Source organism: Rhea pennata, chromosome 1 (assembly GCF_028389875.1).
Source record: "Rhea pennata isolate bPtePen1 chromosome 1, bPtePen1.pri, whole genome shotgun sequence".
Taxonomy (NCBI): Eukaryota; Metazoa; Chordata; class Aves; order Rheiformes; family Rheidae; genus Rhea; species Rhea pennata.
Window position 1 is genome coordinate 74,690,594 of NC_084663.1, and position 19,377 is coordinate 74,709,970.

At 39.7% G+C, this 19,377-nt stretch overlaps 1 protein-coding gene across 3 annotated transcripts in view; it reads left to right on the top strand.

The window, feature by feature from the left end:
- RASSF8 (Ras association domain family member 8) overlaps positions 1-17,917 on the top strand; it is a 91,963-nt gene extending 74,046 nt beyond the window's left edge. For all 3 annotated transcript variants that reach the window (XM_062591922.1, XM_062591932.1, XM_062591942.1), the window contains 3 exons: positions 6,754-7,643; positions 11,347-11,491; positions 12,615-17,917. In XM_062591922.1, the coding sequence (XP_062447906.1) occupies positions 6,754-7,643; positions 11,347-11,491; positions 12,615-12,736 (1,157 nt within the window). In that variant the 3' untranslated portion in view covers positions 12,737-17,917. The remainder of the gene's footprint in view (positions 1-6,753; positions 7,644-11,346; positions 11,492-12,614) is intronic.
- Positions 17,918-19,377: the final 1,460 nt, after the last annotated feature.

The following is a 19,377-nucleotide window of genomic DNA, read 5'->3' on the forward strand; positions in this document are numbered from 1 at the left end:
GAATTGCTTTAAATAGTGCTGTGGATTAGGGATGTCTGGCTGTACAATATCAGGAGAATATGCACTCACTGAACAAGAAGTACAGCTATCTCTTTAAAATTAAGCAAATGCAGCCATCAGTTGTTTATTGCTGCTGTTGAGTAATTTTTTCTCTAAAATAAGGACGTAGATTTATAAAAATAAATAAATTAAATAAAGATTTGTTCATGCTGTTTCAGGCATATGTTACAGCATTATAAGGCTCAGCCACAGCTGTATCTGGGAAAAATCACAAAATTTCATTATTCTTCTTCCCTCCTCAGAATAATTTCTGCTAAAGCAAGTGCCAGAGCTGCCAGTGAAACCTTCCAAGAGAGAAAGAATCTTACATTGAACTGAATCATAGTGCTGCCTTTGAAGAGGATTAGGAAGAAGGAAGGATAGTTGTGTATTAAACTGGAGTTTTCAAACAAAAGCCAGTGTTGCTTAAATGTTGATTTAATCATTTTTCATACTTTCAACTGCCTTTCAAAGCACCCCAAAGTAATGCTCTTGTTTTAGTGTAGCACACAATAGACCAACTTCCCAGACAGGTAAAGCAGTGCAGAGAGCCAAGGAAGCAGTTTGGCTAAGGTCAGAGAGCAAGATATGGCAAAGCAGATAAATCAGCCCCTTTCGCAGCTGCACGTGCCGCTGCTGCACTAGACACACCACATCATTAAAGGTGGTAAGAAATCCTCCCACCCCACCACCATGCCTTTCAGCAGTGTTACTGTGACTGAACTCCTGAACTGTAAAGTTTATATGGTCACACCAGAGAATCACCACAGCATGCAGCTGTTTTGCCAGATTGTGATAAACTCATATGCTTTTGTTTAAGAGAAAAGATAATAGTAATAAACCAAGACTTCAGTCCTGAAAAAGACTTATAAACACATTTGTGAGCACAGTCAGAGCAAGTGAACTAAGTAGATCTCCCTCACTGTCAGCAGATATAAGTATATATATTTCTGTGGATGTGTTTTCCTAGGACCGGACCACTCTTCTGGTTTTCATTGTTTTGCATAGTTACAAACTGTGGTGTGAGTTAATAACTCTGAGAACTATGAGCTCTCTAACCTCTGTTTTCGAGGCCTTTTTCTTTTAATTGTTCTTTTCATTAAATGAGTTCTCGGGTAGCTAGAATGGTATTTTTTAAACTGATATGGGTATTAACTAATGAATGAATGAAACTAATAATGTTAACTAATAATGAATGAAATGTCAGCTTTGTATTTCAGAGGGATTGAGCTCAAATCATAATGAGTTTGTTTAAATTGCCAGCAGTTATTTTTCCACCAGTGCTTTTAAACATTCAGGAGCAAATGCTGTTGCTGTTTTGGTAAGGCGAACTATATTCTCTGAACTGTTTCACTTGTTGAGTTCTTACTGTAAGATTTTACCCATGCATTACTTTCCTTCTTGATAGTGCATTGCTAAGGAAGACACCATCCTGTCACCTAGGGTTGGTTGGAAAGTCATCTGTGGGAGAAGAAGTTGGCTAGAAAGCTGTGTCCAGCCTCGGGAAGGGGTACGTGTGTCAGTGCCCCCAGAGCTGTGGCCAGTCAGTGGCCCAGAGTGAGCATGCAGTTGGCATATCTGAGCTGTGGACAGAGACAGATGACAGTACGCACATTTTTCCTGTGCCTTGCTCCGAGTTTGGGCTGCTAACTCAGATTTAGCTAGAGAGCTAGACTAGCTTGGCTTGCTTTTTAGTTGTAAAACTTAATACTTAAGATAATACTTAACAGAAGCTGCGTGCTTTTCAGACTCTGAGTGCCACCTTGCAGGGAAGGTCTTTGACACAGGGCCCACTGCACAGCAGGTGACAGGATCCTTGTGGAAAAATGGGAGCTAGAAGCATGCCTGACAGAGAGCAACCCCCTGAGGAGCTAGTGTGTCCTGGGAGTCTTGGGGAAAGAGGAAAGGCTGGGAGCAAGGCTGCAGGAGGTCTGGTGGCAGATGGTGCTTTTGTCCTCCCCTCTCCCCCCACCCCCACAGCCCTTTCCGTAGGGAGGAGACACTTGAATATTTAAGACTGCTCATCTCATCATCTTTTTCAGGAATAACTTGGGATCAGAGCAAAGACTCACCTGCTTGCACTGGGTCTCTGCTGCAATCCTGGCCGTGAGGCATGGGAGACATTTAATGAGAGGATGGGTCTCATGTGATGCTTAAAGTAAGCTTCTGTAGCCTGACTGGAAAGATAAGGCAAAGATGTGTGTTGTACGTTGTATACTGTGCTATGTGCATACACTGAATGCAGTTCTTGTCTCTGAAATGCTTTGCATATATAGGCTAGTACAGTCTTTTGGAAGGAGAAGAGATGCATCATTTCTGCCTGGAAAAACAGTATTGATCTCTTGAGTCTGAGCCCTGTCAAAGATGTTGCATGAGATGCATTTCTACTGCTACTTTCCTTTTGAACAGTCGTTTTGGCTTTAGCAGTAAAAATAGTTGCATATGTGACTGTTGCAATGGAAATGCATATTGAGTGAATATGGAAGTAAATAATAGTTTTAAAGTGAAAATAGTTGTGTGTGTCCTATTACTTTGTGGAATGTAATGTAAAAGTCCATCTCTTGAGAGTCTAAAAAAATAGTCTCAGTTAAATTGTTCCTTTATATCATTAGTTTAATCACAGTTCATTGTAATGGAATCTGTATTGAAATCCTCATAGCTAAGTCAGTCCCAAACTAAGGGTACGTCATGTGAGCATGTGACATGGACTTTCAGGTCCAGAGCTTGGTGCTGGCTGTTTAGAAGAGCAGTAGCTGATTCAGGACACTGACTGTAGTTAACTCCTTAGTGTCTTATTGGAAAAGTTGCACCTACGGGTGTTAAAGAGCCAGGTTCAAACCTCTGCACACAGGTCTTGCCAGCTTGGCTGCAGACTATTGGAGCATCAGAGTTCAGGAGTCCTTTTTTTTTTCCTTTTTGATCTTTCTTACCTTTAAATAAAAGGTTGTTCTGAAGACATTGCTGTATTAATAGAAAGTGTGGCAAGTTTGTATGCTTAGCTAGTCTTAGGCTTAAACTTGACCTGTTCAGTTGTAACAGTGGCCTGTGGTGCAGGTGCAGTGTACATACATACATAAACACGTATGTACTTCCGATGTAGTTTGTAATCCACTGCCTCACACAGCAGATATGAATTCTTGTTGATTGTTTGAGATAGTAATATTATATGGTGCACATCAGATTTAGTGGATCAACACAGAATGTTAACAAAAGATAACATGCCCAGGAATGGGGTGGAGAGGCTCTATGCTGTTTTTCAGCCCCTGAATTGCTGCTGTCTGCAGAGCAAACCATGGAGAACGGCGCAGGGCTTGTTTGGGGCTGTCTGGATAATTTTTGTAACATTTTTATTGATACAAAGTAGTATCCAAAAATAAAATTAGACTAATGTGCTACACTGATATGTCATAAAAATAACGAAAGTGTTTTCAGAAGTTAAAGGGTCCTTAACAGGGCACATAATCCCATGTGAATGTTAGCATAGTACTTGAAGCTGTGCTTTGGCAGTTCCTTGTGTTGACTGCTGAACTGCTCATCTAACTTTCTTACCCGCAAATATTTCATAAATCTGCATAAGTTAAATGTGTTAAACAACTTGGAAAAATAAAGTATATTTTAATGAATATTTGCTGATGTGGGACACATTACACGAATACAACTAACAATCTGATTTTTAAGATAAGATTTGCATGAATGAGGAAGGACGCAGTTTTGCTAACTTCTGTATAAACTCAAAACAAATTCTCTTTCGGAAGGCTCATGGGCAACATACAAAACAAGAAACAACCTACTGGCACTGAGCTGTTCTTTGTTAACAATCAAAGCAATTCACTTCCTCCTTATAAATGGTGGCACATCAAAAATAGCAGTTAGTTATAAGGGTGCCTGTGTCCTGGAAGGTTCTGCTGTTAATTCTGAATTAACTTGTTCACCCTTTCATTCGTGAATTAACAACACCTGGACAGCTACAACTGTGTTTGCTTGCACTAGAAAGGATTCATTAGTGTCAAAAATAGCCTGAATAGCAGTAATGATCTCAGACGAGAACAGCTTTGTTTTAGGCTAGTACTGAACTCCAAGTGTGGTTGTTGAACTGCATAAATACTTCTACAAAATACTTTTCTCTTTATGTGGATCTTGAATGCTGAGTTCATTACTTAGGACTATATTTGATTTGGAACTGTAATCCAAGATGCAAATAGTTCTTGGCAAGTGCTTCACTTAATTCCTTAATTCACTTCTGATCAAGATTGCTAGCTTTATTGCCCCCTACCCCTTTTTTTGCTTCTTGTTACATTTCTTTTAAGTAGTGCATTTAATAGCAAAGTGAATAGAAATTTCATGCTGATCGCACACTTAGAGGTACTCTGCTTACAGTTTAAAGACATCTTTGAACTCGGCTGTTTCTGACACAACAAGAGTTTTAGTAGCATTATCATGATTGAAAGATGAAAGCTGAAAGCTTTTAAGATTAACAAAATAGAGTGGTAAAATACAACCTTTGTCCTACATTCTGTAGTATGTTTTTACTTCATTTTTCTTCTTCAGGATTTTATTGTCGGTATGCCATAGTGAACAGCACTACATTTATTTTTCCTGTGATTACATTGATGCCTACTATAAATCTGCATGAATCAATGCACAATATTGTGGGTTGGCAAAAATCTCTGACTTTGCATCTTGGCATAGTAAACTTGTTTTTAAAGTACTTTACAATAAACTTTAAATCTGTTTCTAAGAGTGTTGGCCAAGAAGGTTGATACATTGATAGAATTTTTTCCAGTGCTTACCTCAAGTCATTTATTTATAAGGTATTAAGGATTTGGATTGTTTTTTCCCATGCTGCTTCCTTGTTTTTCCAACTACTATCAGTCAAATCTTCTCTTTGAGCTCTCAATCCTAACTTGGAAGTGAACACAGGCTTTTTTATTGTTCTCTTATTTGGCCAGCTAATTATTGCTAGTATGATCCATTAGCCAAAGTAGCCTGTTTTCTGGTTAGTGCCTGTCAGGCTGATTTTTATTTCATTGTTCTTTTAGCATTATGAGCTAATTTGGAAAAAGTGAGACCAGAGGAAAAATTTCCACTGCAGTAGCTGTATCCTGGGAAGCTCTTTATAAGGCTGGTTGGACAACATCAGATTTTCAGGGGCCACATAGTTGTGTTAATTGCCACCATGGAGCTTGTCTCGTAGCAATTTCAGGTGGGAAGTCTGTGCGAGTGTTGTGGTTGGAGGCCAGAGGCAGATCTGCAGCCTCAGATCAGGATAGTTTAGTTCCTTTGGGAAAAGTGCAGTGGTTAGTCAGATGGAGAAAAGAAAGAAAATACATTATATGGATAGCTCCTGCTAACTACATCTGTTCCTCCCCACCACCCAGTTGCATTAATGACCGGCTTTTTAAGCACTTACGATGAAACAAATTCTCACTTAAATGATATTCTATCATGTAAGTCTGTGTGTATATATATATATAGTATTAAAATAGCTAACTTAAAAGTTAATGGTAATGTAGAGCTGTTTGGAAATCCATTGGGATAGCACCCTTTAAAAGCAGTCTTTCACACCTTTCTGTAAACAACACTGCAGCTTTTAAGCGAAGGCACTTTCATGGTGAAGGAAACTGACTTTCTCATGCATTTGGTGAATTCTTTATCTCAGAGTTAGCAGGAGTATTTAGAAATAATAAAATAATGTGTGAAAATCTCAAATCCTGGGATTTTTTGTAGCATTCAAAGCATCCTGTAAAGGGTGTCAGAGGAAAAGGACCCTTAAGCTCAATTACACATGTTTGGCAGCACAATTTATTCTTGAGATGCAAGTTACCCTTCTCCCTATTCTTAAAAGTAAAACGTACAGCTAGCTCTTTATATAGAGCTCAGAAAACATCACAGCAGTTGTTACAGGATTTGAGATACCCAGCATCTTCCTGAATCCTGTCTATCCTGCAACTGGAACTGCTGAGCTACTGTTACAGATTAATAATCTGTGCAGGTAGCCAAAGTCACGGCTGCCAATCCTGGCAGCCTCCACTGGTCCCTTCGGCGTGCTCTGATCTGTGAAGTTTTGTCACGTCAGCAGTGTTGCCATCAGTCATGTGAGTTGACATAATGCTGACTGGGGCTTTGAGTCAGCTTTCTCCAGTTCGTCAGCTAACTGGGGAGCAATACGATGGGAATTAATTCTCTGTCGATATTAGCAGTTGTGTCTCTGATCAATGATACAGCTTAAAAGCAAGCACATAAACAGCAATATTAGAGTTTTCTTTTCTGGGAATAAAAACCCCACATGACGCTATTCTTGCTTTTTCCCCTCTGGCTATGTGTGGAAGGCTCTAGCTCTACGGTGGTGGTGCAGCTAGGAATCGGCATCACAAGGTCACTGGTTTCGAGTGACTTCAGACCGGGAAAAAAGGCTGGGAGTGCTGCAGTTTCACTCGCGTGTTCCATGTAAATGCAGTAGTGGCTTGTTCGTTTATATTTGTGCGCTGAGAAAATTTTTCCTGACGTAACTCGCAATCCGAATAAGTAATACGCGTTGCACTTGCTTAGTACGCGCAGAGGCAGGCGGTGCTTTGACCGGAGGAAAAGCGCCCCCGGCGCGGCGCGGCGCGGCGCGGCGCTGCCGCCGCCCGGCCAGCGCTATCCGGCAGCGCCCCCTGCCGGGCCGCGCCGGCCCGCGCCCCGGCTCACGGCTCCCTCGCTTCCCTTCCGCAGGTCGCACCGGCAGGTACACGCTGATAGAAAAATGGAGAGATACGGAGAGGCACCTGGCGCCTCACGAAAACCCTATCATCTCGCTGAACAAATGGGGACAATACGCCAGCGACGTGCAGTTAATACTGCGTCGCACCGGGCCCTCCCTGAGCGAGAGGCCGACTTCGGACAGCATTGCTCGAATACCGGAGAGAACTTTGTATCGGCAAAGCTTACCTCCGTTAGCCAAGTTGAGGCCCCAGAATGATAAATCGATAAAAAGGAGAGAGCCAAAAAGGAAATCTCTGACTTTCACTGGGGGGGCAAAAGGATTAATGGACATTTTTGGTAAAAGTAAAGAATCCGAGTTCAAGCAAAAGGTGCTCAACAACTGCAAAACAACAGCAGATGAGCTGAAGAAACTGATTCACCTCCAGACAGAGAAACTTCAGTGTATTGAAAAACAGCTGGAGTCCAATGATGCCGAGATCCGCTACTGGGAACAAAAGTATAATTCCAGCCTGGAGGAGGAAATTCTCAAACTAGAACAGAAGATCAAAAGAAATGAAGTAGAGATTGAAGAGGAAGAATTCTGGGAAAATGAGCTACAGATTGAGCAAGAGAATGAAAAACAGCTGAAAGAGCAGCTCCAGGAGATGAGGCAGAGGATCCTGGAGTGTGAAAGCAAGCTAAAGGAATACATGTCTCAAATCCACAATATGGAAAGTGGCCTTGAAGCAGAGAAGTTGCACCGGGAAGTTCAAGAGTCCCAAGTGAATGAAGAAGAGGTCAAAGAAAAGATCGAGAAGGTGAAAGGTGAAATTGATATTCAGGGCCAGCAAAGCCTAAGATTGGAAAATGGCATTAAAGCTGTAGAAAGGTCTTTGGGCCAAGCTACCAAACGGTTACAGGTAAGAACATCCTTTTTATCTATAGCTAAAAGAAAGTCAAAGACCTGATCATAGTGAATTTTTCTTTAACAGATTTAGAGCCAGCAAAAATAAACATAAGAATTTTTCCACAGTGAATCTGAGTAAAAGGAAGAAAGCGTTGTTCTCCTCACTTTTAAACTGTATTTCAGCAAATTTAAAGAGCAGGCAATTTTAATTCCACTTATGTGTGTTTTACTCTTTCAAATATCTTTTTTTTTTTAATAGAAAAACAAAAGCCGCTTCTCTATGCCTCAAAGTAAACAGTAAATGCTTTGGTAGATCTATTCCTGAACATTCAGAAGGCTTAAGTGATTTCTGAGATTGGTGCTCAGTGTGATGTGCAACCTTTAACATTTACATGCTCACTCAGGTCCTTTCCTGTCAGCAGCAGCTTTGGTTTGCTACCGTCCACTGGCTGTCTGGTGACCTCTGAGAAATCATTTGAAGCATGTCTTCACCATGCAGTGGAGCGTGATAGAGAAATAGCAGAGCTAATATCAACCAAACTATCTGGAGACAATGAGACTGCATCTGTACGGCAGCTCAGGTAGCTACTTTGCCCTGCTGAGAGGTGGTGCTCATTAGTTCTGGTGTAGTGCTGCACTAATGGATCTCCACTGTTTTACAGTGCAGACAAATAACATCTCCTGGATGAACAATGGCACATTTAGAGCTAGCAGGCAGATTGCTGTACTGTTAGGTGTTAAACAGAACCATGGCCCTTCAGATTTGGGGTCAAATATCTTGAGGTTTTGAGTCCTAAATCTTGACCGCTCAGTGCCTCTTACAGCCAAATTTCAAGGCAACTTGTATTATCTTTGCTTTACCTTTTATCTTTGCTTTACCTTTTCTGAGGCTGAACTTTTGATTCTCACTGGGTCTATCCCTTACTCAAAAAAATGCATTAAAAGGACAGAACTATCCAAAAGCAGCATTTGGACAGATAGATAAAGAGCTAAAACAGCTGCTAGCTTACAAAGCAGTTGTTTTGAAGAATAGTACCTCCCTTTTCTTTTTTGATTTGCTGGTGCTCAGGATTGTTTTCTCTCTATCTCAGGCTTTTGTGGCATGTGTGTCACTAGAGAATTCAGTCTCTGATTCCTTGCAAAAGTTAATGTATCACTTAGAATTTAATAGTATGTGAAATAATAAATATAAATGGAATCCAGTTTGTAGCATAGAGATGAATGAGACACTGACTCTGGGGATTAAACTTCCTTCTGGCATTTTAATGTACCATGTACTATAGGATTGAGACTTTGTGCATCAGTTAGAGTTGTGGTTCTTCTTGTACTTCCACCATTCAGAGTTACTGTATTTTACCATACCACAGTTGCAGTAATATGATTCTACTGTAAATATGTAAAGGGATTTTGCATCCTTGCTCCTGAGCTCCCAGAACCATGTCAATTTAAGCTGTGTTTATTAAACAAGGGGAGAAAATGTAACCTTTTCATCCAAAGCCAAACAAATGAAAACTATAAGCAGTTTTGGCCATATATATTTATCCCAAGTTTCCAGAGACATGACACTTAGATTTGTGCTAACTGAAAATGTTACAAGTCCTTTTTATATATTTTTACCAATCCTCAGTAATACCCATGAGGCTACGACTGAGTTCAAAATCTTTCTTGCTTCCTTTTTTCTAGGCTAGGGTCTAACTTTCTCAAACTACCTCCTGTTAAGTTGAAATCTTCCAGGCATGTTCTAAACCTAAAAGCGCACTTATCTGGAAGGTTTGGAGGAAGGAATAGAGAAATGTTTTCCTACCTGCTGAAAGTTTAAATGTTAACATTCATAGAACTAGTTAACCTGAAACTAGAGAAGTTGTGTGAGGCTTTGGGGGTTTGGGTGTTGGGCAGGGGAGAGTTGACCTCTGAATAAGGAAGGAAAGAAAATTTTGGTTCGCTAGATTTAAAGTGATTAAAAATTGGCAGGTGGCATTTTCAAGTAGGCAGTTGAAAGATTTCTAGCAATTTCTCCTACCTCTTCTTTCGCTCCATTCCTCTTGTCACTGTTACTTTGTGACAGCATGAGGCTATGTTTAGTTTACAGATCAGCTGCAGCACTCTTTCTGACTGTTTCTAGAGGAAGATTTTAAATGTCAAAGTGCCATTCTTCCTCAAGTTAAAAAAAAATTACAAAATAGTTTCACAAATAGATATGAAATTAGGAGCTTTAGCCAATAGGATTTGGGGAGGCACTTAATTTTACCTTGGTTCTGTGAAAATCTAAAAATGTCAAGAATGAGCTTTTTGTGATGTTAGTTCCGCTACTTTGCATGTTCACTTTTTTTTTAATGAATTCTCTTCAGTGACAGCTTTATTATATTAATATTCAGACAAACTCATATAACATTGAGCTGCAGGATTAACATGTTAGTAAATAAATACAATTTGATAATTTCTCGTGAGTGCTCACTTGTAGAATCTAATGGGTGTAAAATAAATTGTGAGGAGTTTCTCTTTAGAATCATCTTAAAATTTGGAGCTGGCCTAGTTTCCATTTTTCAGTCCTGTTCCTGTGAAAGCTCTTAGCAAATGAATGGAAATAAAAATCTAGCACAGGAAGCTGATCATGATCTAAATAGAATTGAACAGGTCTAACAAATTCATCAGTGACAGAGCAATTGGCTTTTAGAAAGTCCTAATTTAGACTTCAGTTTTGTTGTTTTTCTTACTGGCTGTTGAGTTCAATCTCAATAGTGACTTTTTAATGCAAGCTTAAAGAAAGCAAAGGACTATTCCTAGAACAGACGAGCAAAATTGTTCTCTGATTCTTGTTTGAGTTCCCGTATAATTCTGCTTGCACAGTATAATTAGGGAGAAGAAGCTTGACCTAGCCTCCCCCTCTTGCTGAAATGAGAATGTAGTGGTGCTTGCTGAATGGAACTGGCCACAGACGTGCTACCTAAGATCTGGGTGGCTGGCCTATTACTTGTGTGGCCAAAAAGGCAAAGCCCATCCTGGCCCGTGAAGAGTAGCACCTGAGATGCAACTCTTTCTGCTAATGAAGCTAAATCTGCGGGGGGGGGGGGGAGGGGAACTCCATCTAAGAACATCATATCTGTTGGAGCTGTTAGTTTTGTATATTGTGCCAGAATTAGACTGTTGAGGAAGATCATAAATGATTACAGTAGGGGGTGGTGACCTTGCCAGGGCTTGGGCAATTGTATGAGGCGCAGTATGCTTGCAGAGTGAGAGAGTTCTGTACATGGGAATTTACACTCTAAACAGAAAATGCAAAGAACAAGAAGAGAAAGTAAATTACCTCTTTTTTAGCAACAGAACTAAGTTGTCTAAGTCATGCTGGACATTCCTGGCAGAGGCAGGAACTGGTGCCAGACCAATGCACAATTGATGCATTTTTCGTAGTGCTTGCCATTACCTATATTTGCTTGCTCTGTTGTGCCAGTATTAATCTCAGACGACATAAGAATCATCTGCTAGTGGTCCAAGATAAATAGACCAGTAGTAGTCTCTAGCAAGTAATTGTGAGTGTTGGTTTGCTTTCTAAATCACAAGAGTAAAATACCTTTTGTCTTTCATTTGCACCTGAATTTAAAAATTAAGGCTTTCTCATCATAAGGAGAAGCAGCATTAACTGGCGCATTACAAGGAAAATGCTTAAATTCCACTTTGTGCTTGCTGCTACTTAGTGGGTGTTCTCTCTCCCCCGGCAGGACAGGGAGCAAGAACTCGAGCAGCTGACGAAGGAGCTGCGACAAGTCAATCTCCAACAGTTTATCCAGCAAACAGGAACGAAGGTCACAGTGCTGCCAGCAGACCCCGTTGAGGTGGAAGCCCCGCACATGGAGCTCGAGAGAGGTGCAGTGCTCAGATTTTTTTGGTGGGAAGGAAAACGGGAGGACAATGCATTTATCTCTTGCATTAATTCTAGCACTCATACATCAAATGATACAAAGAAGCTAGTCTAATAGTAAGATAGCATAGTATCAAATATTTCTCTTCCTTCCAAGGGTTTAGCAAGCTATAAATAAACAGCAGATAACTTTTTTCTCCTGCTATGCATATAGCCATTTGTCCCATCTGTAACCTGTTAGGCCAGTAGCTCTCAAGTGTGGCCACCCTGGCTTCAGGCATGTAAGATGCCACACAAAATGGGTGCGTGTCTGATATTGCTGTTCATCTGGGCTCCTCTTCTTCTGATGGGACATCTTGTCAAAGAGGGGGAAAGGGAATGTGTGTGGATTTTGAGAAATCCCAGACAGCAGCCGCATGGGAATAGGAGCTAATCCAGCTGGGCCGCCAGCCATCCACAAGTCCTGCGCAGATGGCTGTTTCAGCATGTGCAAATCTACTTTGCCCTGCACGATCAGTGCGTTCTGCACTTGCCCATAGCTCCATTCAGAATTTCTGAGGCAGAAACATGGGAACACTTTGAATGTTTGTCGGGACTGTGGAACAAGCAGGAACTCCTTTGGTGCGGCTGAGCCTCTGCAGCGTTGTGCTTTATCCAGTGCTCTGCTCACCTCAGTTTTCTCCTTAGCCTGTTCTGTCCTATCTCTCGAACTTTCTAACTGAAAGGCCCACATAGGGTAGGCTGGAGAGGGCAACGGAAGAAGGTGACATCCAGCTTTTGAACGTCAGCCTTTTAACAATACAAAGATTTTCTTTTAAGTAGATAGGAAGTTGGAGATTTGAATATGCATTGGCGCAAGCTCTTTCTGCACATTACTGTATAAACACATTGCATGTATCTGTGTGCATGCTTGCTGTTGGGGGAGAATTATAGTGAGGATGTGTATCTGTTTTAAAATGACTAGGACGTGTGTACCTTAGCTCTCAGTTCAGATGCCTGACTGAAATACTCATTTGTTGCATATGACATCATTTTTTTTTCTGTACTACTCTGAAGTATGCCAATAAACAGGAAGAAGAGATGTGTTTTAGAAAAATGACCCTTGATTTTTCTGTCTTTCTTGTGCAGAGACAACATTTCAGTCTGGGTCACTGAAACGCCCTGGCTCATCAAGGCAACTCCCCAGTAACCTTCGGATTTTACAGAATCCCCTGTCATCTGGTTTTAATCCAGAAGGCATTTATGTATGACAGTATATACCTCTTCTGGAGAGGACCTAGAAAGGTACCCTGGACAAGATACACTTTTTTTCTTTTTTCTTTTTTTTTTTTTTTTTTTTTTATTTTATTCTACCAATGATGAATGGAAGAAGCTTTTCTGTTAAGCCACCATATTTTAATTTTCTTCTTCCTCTGACACACCACTTGGAGCCATACCCTGTGCACTGATGCTAAAGAACAGAGGAACTGTTTCAATTCATAATTGGCAATGATGAACTTGCTGTCACAGAGCTAGAGTGCAAAAGCCTTCACTTATTTTTGCCACTTTGGAAGTGTTTGGGAAAGTATTATTCAATGTATAAGCATAAATAAAAGACTGAGCAGGGTGAAGGAAACCATGTATGCAACTGATCTGAGGCTTAATTTATTCCCTTTAATCAATGGACATGTGAATGTTGACCTTTTATATTTTTATTTTTAACTTGTGAATAACCATCTACTATTGTACAGCATCTGACGAGGTGACTTTGTGTGTACAAACATCCAGCATTTGATCAAGTATAACAACTTGCAATGCAGAGTGTTTTGTAGAGTGCTGAACCTTTAAAATGGTTTCTCACCACTGATTTTGTTAATTTCTGTTGTGGGTCATAATATGTTGTGTTCCATCCATTGCTAACTTTTAAGGCCTGAAAAGTGAGTTTGTGGGATTTACTTGCGGTTGAGTCTGCCTTGACTGAAGCACCTAGTGTTCAAAAGATTTATGGAATTTAAACCTTGTCTTGATGAGAATATTTCCAGCATATGATTGAAGATGCACTAGTTAAATGATATTTTATTATACAGAATGTATATTTGAAATATTTTGCCACATTGTATATGCCTTTTGAGAAAAGAACAATGTAAGAAGTTATCTTCATATGTCTTACCAGAAGAGGGTAGGAGGCTTTCACTGTGTGTGATTTTTGTACTTTATTTTTTACACTAGCCATTACAGTGTTCTTCATTTGCAGTAAATCTTGTTGTTGGAGGAGAAAAAACAAATGAAAATCCTCTTTCAACCTTCCAGAATTCACTCACATTCTGTGGACGGAAGAAACCTGGTATAGAGTCCTGTGAAGTCAATAGCAGAGCTTCTACTGACTTTAGCGGGGCCAAGACTTCATTCCAGGTCCCCAGTGCTAAATGGTAAAAACTGATAGCACCTTTGAAGGATATGTTGTTGTTCAGTGCCCTTACAGAACTTAAAGCTTACAAAGAGAAATGGGAGGAAATTCACACATTTGGTAGTAAAACTCACTCTTTACAATAACATATGAAGGGATAGTATTAAATATCTTGAGGTCACTCTAATGCAGTCAAAGCAAACCAAGGTTTAGACAAAAATAAAAGTAAAAAATAAAGCTCCCATGCAGAAGGAAGGATACTGCCAAGCAATGTTTTGGCAATGGTCCCTGAGCTTGGATTGAGAAAGCAGACACCAAGTTTGCAGAGAAAGTTATTGGCATCAGTTTTTGATGCACTTTGTATGCATCCTGTATGCATCAGGAGTCTAGCCTCAAGGATGAGATAGAGAATGGATGGGCTTCACCTACTTGTATTTGGATTTCATGTTCTAACAGCAATGCATACCATCATCCACACCTTTGCAATACCCTTGACACTGGAGGGAGCCATAATGCTTTCAATGCAGTACTCAATATTTAAGTCCCCAGAGCATAAAAGTGAACAGGAGTCCCTTTCTCCAGTTTTTGGCAAAATGGCAAAACTCCTACTACTCTGGTAAAGTCAGGATTTTACTACTGGTTAGGAAATGCCAAGCTTTTTTGCCATAGAACATACTTAAACTCTTAACTCTTAGCATCCTCTTGTGTGGATTTACTGATGTGCAGATAAATGTTAATTAAAAGGTGTTTTTTTTCTTTTTGTTTTTTTTTTAAGGAGCTTCCTAGTCATACTGACAAGTGGAAGTTTTGTAAGGTATAATAGAAGATGAAGGACTCTTGAGTGTTTAATGCATTTTTTCCCTTTCCACTTATTAATGGCAACATATATTCTAAAAATGCTGCTGTATTTAGAGTAACAGCAACAGATAAGGCTGTGAATATATAAAGGACCTTTTCAAATCGACACAGTTTTTTTTACTGTTTAATTTGTCAGGTTTGTATTGTGAGCAAACTGGAAAAAGATGTTCTTACCCAAGCAATCTTTGCAGTGCTCATAGATTTTACTGTTAGTTTATCACAATTTTGTGCTCATGTTTACTGTGCCCATAACTTTATTTGTATTAAAAAGAGAATGTGTGTGTGTGTGTATATATATGTGTGTGTGTGTATGTATATAAATATATATACACACACATTTTATATATATAAATACCAGTGCAAAATATGCATAGTTGGGGGACAATATCTGTCCAAGGTACTTAAGCATATATGCCTTACATTCTGGGTTCAATTAATAGAAATAAAACAGCCCTCCTGCAGATATTTTGCATCTTCAACACCTACTGATGTTAGAGAACTGAGACACTCAGCACCTTGCAAAGTCTGGCCCAAATTATGCTGCACAGGGGAGAAACACATGCAAAAGCTTGTTCCAAATTCAGTTATGTACTGAGACAATGCATTTTTTAAGGCAGACTTGCATATTTATGCAGCTAATGTTTTTGTCATGCTTAAAGTGACTGATCCATCTCCCACAGATTTAAGTTTGAGCTTCGCTCATAAAAGCTCTTAGCTCATAAAAGCTGTTCTTTCTCTGCCAGATTATTCTTTGAAATGGAGAAAGGAGGAAAATGATTGGAAAATGCAGGAGAAGAGGGGCTTTGGAGGGTATGAGGTATGGTTTCATAACAGAATCTAGGAAGAATTTTACCACTTAAGTTAAAAATTGACATCTGCAGATTTTAGTAGCTGTTTGACAGAGGAGCAAGCCTGGAGCTGCCTCAAGAGCAGCTGCTGCATCATCGAGCACACCCTCCCTGTCAGGGCTTTAGCATATGTCAAGGTGGTATGAGAAGTGTTTACAGCTTCAGCCACTGTCATAGTAAAGGAGAGGCTTTGGTATCTCAACCTATCACATGAGACAGCGACGAAATTCTTTTCCCCCACCATGCTCCTGATGCTCATTGAACTTCACCCAGGTTAAAGCTCTGTAGCATTTTCACCATCTCTGTAAATAAACCAAAAAAAATAGCATGTCCTTGCATTATATGTGAATTGAACAATGTATTACAACTCTAAAATTTCCTCACATTAGTGTTAAGAGTTTTGCTTCTGATCAACTTCAGAACCTCACTTTTCTCTGTACAAAAGTAGAAATATTCATTTTCAGAAGTGTTTCACACCTGCTTATGGGGCATTAGCAGAAAGGAAGCTGCTCATACTAATTTTAACAAGTGCCATAATATGTACTGGCCAGCATGATAAATACAGAGGGTTTTTCTGCATTAAATAGTTGAATACACAAGCACTAATTTTCCAGTGCATAGGGAATTTATATGGAGAACTCTTTTTACTAATGGGAATTAAATGTGTTACCTCTCTCATCCATGAGGATACAGTTTATTTTTTGCTGATCATGCTATGTTGTTGAGGGAAAGGGAGAGTGACTGTTGGGAAAGCAGATAGGTTAAGGCTAATGGAAAAACTCCTAAATGCCCAAGCTATGGCGAAACTAGAGTCTTGCTTTAATAAGTGAGCTAGGAACCTACCTCCCATTACCTTTCAGTGGGACTTAGGCTCCCAAGTGCCTGAATAGCTTCTGAAAATGGTTGTTAGCTTTCAGATTACTTGCTTTTCTAAACCCCTGCAAGCCGGAAGTTGTTTAAGAAGAGAACTACCACTAGCACTAGAAATCCACAAACATGCTTTGTGTGAGGTGAGAGGGAAAAGATCCCTTACAGAAATAAAAATCTCTTTGGAGGCAATAATTGCCGCCTTTCTAGCATGCAGAGTATTACATTATTCTAGTGAACTGGGATCACATGAGTATGAGCGAAAAACTGATCTTGTAATTTTTAGTGAGTTATCTTGAAGCATATAAATTCCTGATGTGCATTAACTTGAGTGAACTGGGCCTTAATGATCCATGTAAATAACAACTGTATTCAGATATTTTTCCAGAAAATAGTCTCTAATGGTCTGTACTGTCTTAAAATAAGTGTCAAAGTGTTACTTTTATATTACACTTTTTTTTTTTTTAGAACATTGAAACATGCATGTCTATTCTATTTGCTACAGTATTTTAATGTTTTGGATGAAGGCCATCAGCTGTATGGAGATGACAAAACAATCATTCTGTCTATTTATTCAGTATTGCTGCTTAAAGTTTTCAAAATAAAGCTTTCAATGCAAATATAGTGACTGATTGAAAGCTGTTCTAGCTCTGTTCAGATGCTTTTTTGTATGTTTATAGAAAACTAAATAACTGAATCTTGGTATATAAACTACTATACCAGCAGAGAATTATTGCAATAATATTGTGGGGAGGGGTTGAGTGTATGTGTGCGTAGTATACACATAAATACATGCATGCAGTGAAGGCATTTAGGACTCAAGTAAATGGAGTGCTGAAGAATGTTTAAATGCTTTGCTGTCTTGCAAGCAACCGGCGCACGTGATCAAATGCTGGATAATGCTTGATACCAGTGTGCTATGCTTATTAGAGACAAGACAAGCAGAGATGGTCATAAAGGTGTAACTCGGAGCCCTGTGGACCAAATGGGATTTATACGCATTCTTGAGCATGCCATAGATGTGTTTCCAAATTGGGCCTAAAAGCATGTTCTGATCCAAAAATATTTCTGTTGCAGCAAGGATGCCTCATTTCAAGCATAGCTGATATGTCTGAAAACTTTAGTAGCACTGAGGTGGATCAAGTATGTCCGCTGTAGTAAAGAATATCAAAATGCAGAGAACGTTCACTCCCATGAATATGATCATCCAGTGAAACTACTAACTGGAGGTTCTGACTGGAAGATTTGAGTTGCTGAAGCTTTAACTTTGAGAAGCAATGCAAACTAACTGTGAAAACACAAGTGAGCATTTTATTACTGCTCTGCTTCAATGCAAGATGAAAATCTGTATTATATGTAACTATATTTTTTCTTTGTCATTTAAAAAGCTTCTATTTTTGATTATTCTCATGAATGGTTGACAAAAGATATTGAATATGCTCCCATACAATAAATTCCCCTCTGAAACTCTGGGTTCATGGTTTGCTGGAATTGCATTGTATATCTCGTGCACATTTCATAATACAGCTGCTAGAACTGCTGTCCATCAAAGAACATTTAGTTTGAAAGTAGGACAAGATAATTTTCTGTGTTTAGATTCCAAAACTTTGCAGAAATTGCCATATTAAATTAATGGTATCTATTCAGAAAACCCCCAAATATTCAGATGTGTGTTGAGCATTAGGGTACTACACTCCTAAATGGGAACTTACTTAGTTGGGGATATGGGGAGAACACTGGTGTACAGCTTCCAAAGAAAGCAACAGATATGCTCTACTAGAAAGTCTGCACATACTGTATTTTCAATCAGATATAGCGCAGTAGCTAGAAGGGATGGAGGAACTTGTTTTCAGCTGACAAACTGTTACTAACAGTAATATAAACCTCTGAACGATGGAACTGGTCAGTGACTTGCTATAACGCTTAAAGCACTGATGCACTCATTTGTTTGGAGATTCTTGGGGAGGGGAGAAGTCTGGTAGAGAGTCCTGTGAAGTCAATAGCACAGTCTTCACAGAAAAAAATACAAGGTGCCAAGGTGCACATATGCTTCCAGTAATAGGAAGAAATCAAACTTTTAACAAGGAACTGAGGGCCAGATTCAGGCGAGTTAAATGTCACTCAATTCTTGTGCTAAAGAGGGGAGGGCCTCTGAAGATGGTTTCAGTTAAGGCAGGAAACTTGCCATAGTCAGGCACTTGTGATTTAAGCCATCCACATACAATCCTTAGTCAAATGTCCCCATGAATGATACTTTTCCCCTAAGTCAACTGAGGACTAATCAGATTTGTTGTGAAGAGAAATTAGCTAGCAGTAGTAGCACTGTGCATGTGACAATGAAACCAAGAATAGCAGGAACCTCACTGAAACCCTTACAAGTGGAACTGATGGTGGCAGGACCCCATGTCAGCTGTAGAGGACCTCTGCTCCTGAAATATGTTCTTTTCTCCTTTTGTGTAAGTCAACTAGCTTTTTTTTTTTTTTTGGGGGGGGGGGGGTGGTGGTGAAGAGGAAAATAAGGCTTCCCAGCATGTTTGTAGACACAGTGGTACGGCTAATGGTTCTGATCATTTGCTCTGCCTTAAAAGAGCAAAGCGGTATATCTGAGACTGCTGCAGGACTAAATAGCTCAATGCAACTAGACTACTAATGAGTTGCAAAACTAGATCAATGGTTCATCTAGTTTTGAAGCCCCACTGATTTCTTCTGCCTGCCTCATCCTTGTCAGATAGATGGTATTTTTTATAATCCCAATTTTTAATGATTGTTTCAACTAAATCATCTGGTGTCTGAAGTAAGACACAGTGAGCAACAGTCCCCACCACTGCCTTTCTTGAAAATGATATATTTGCTACTTTTGGTATTGTAGCTGGTATTAATGAGTGATTGTTTTCAGACAATCACTGCTTCATCATTAAATTTTTCCAGACAT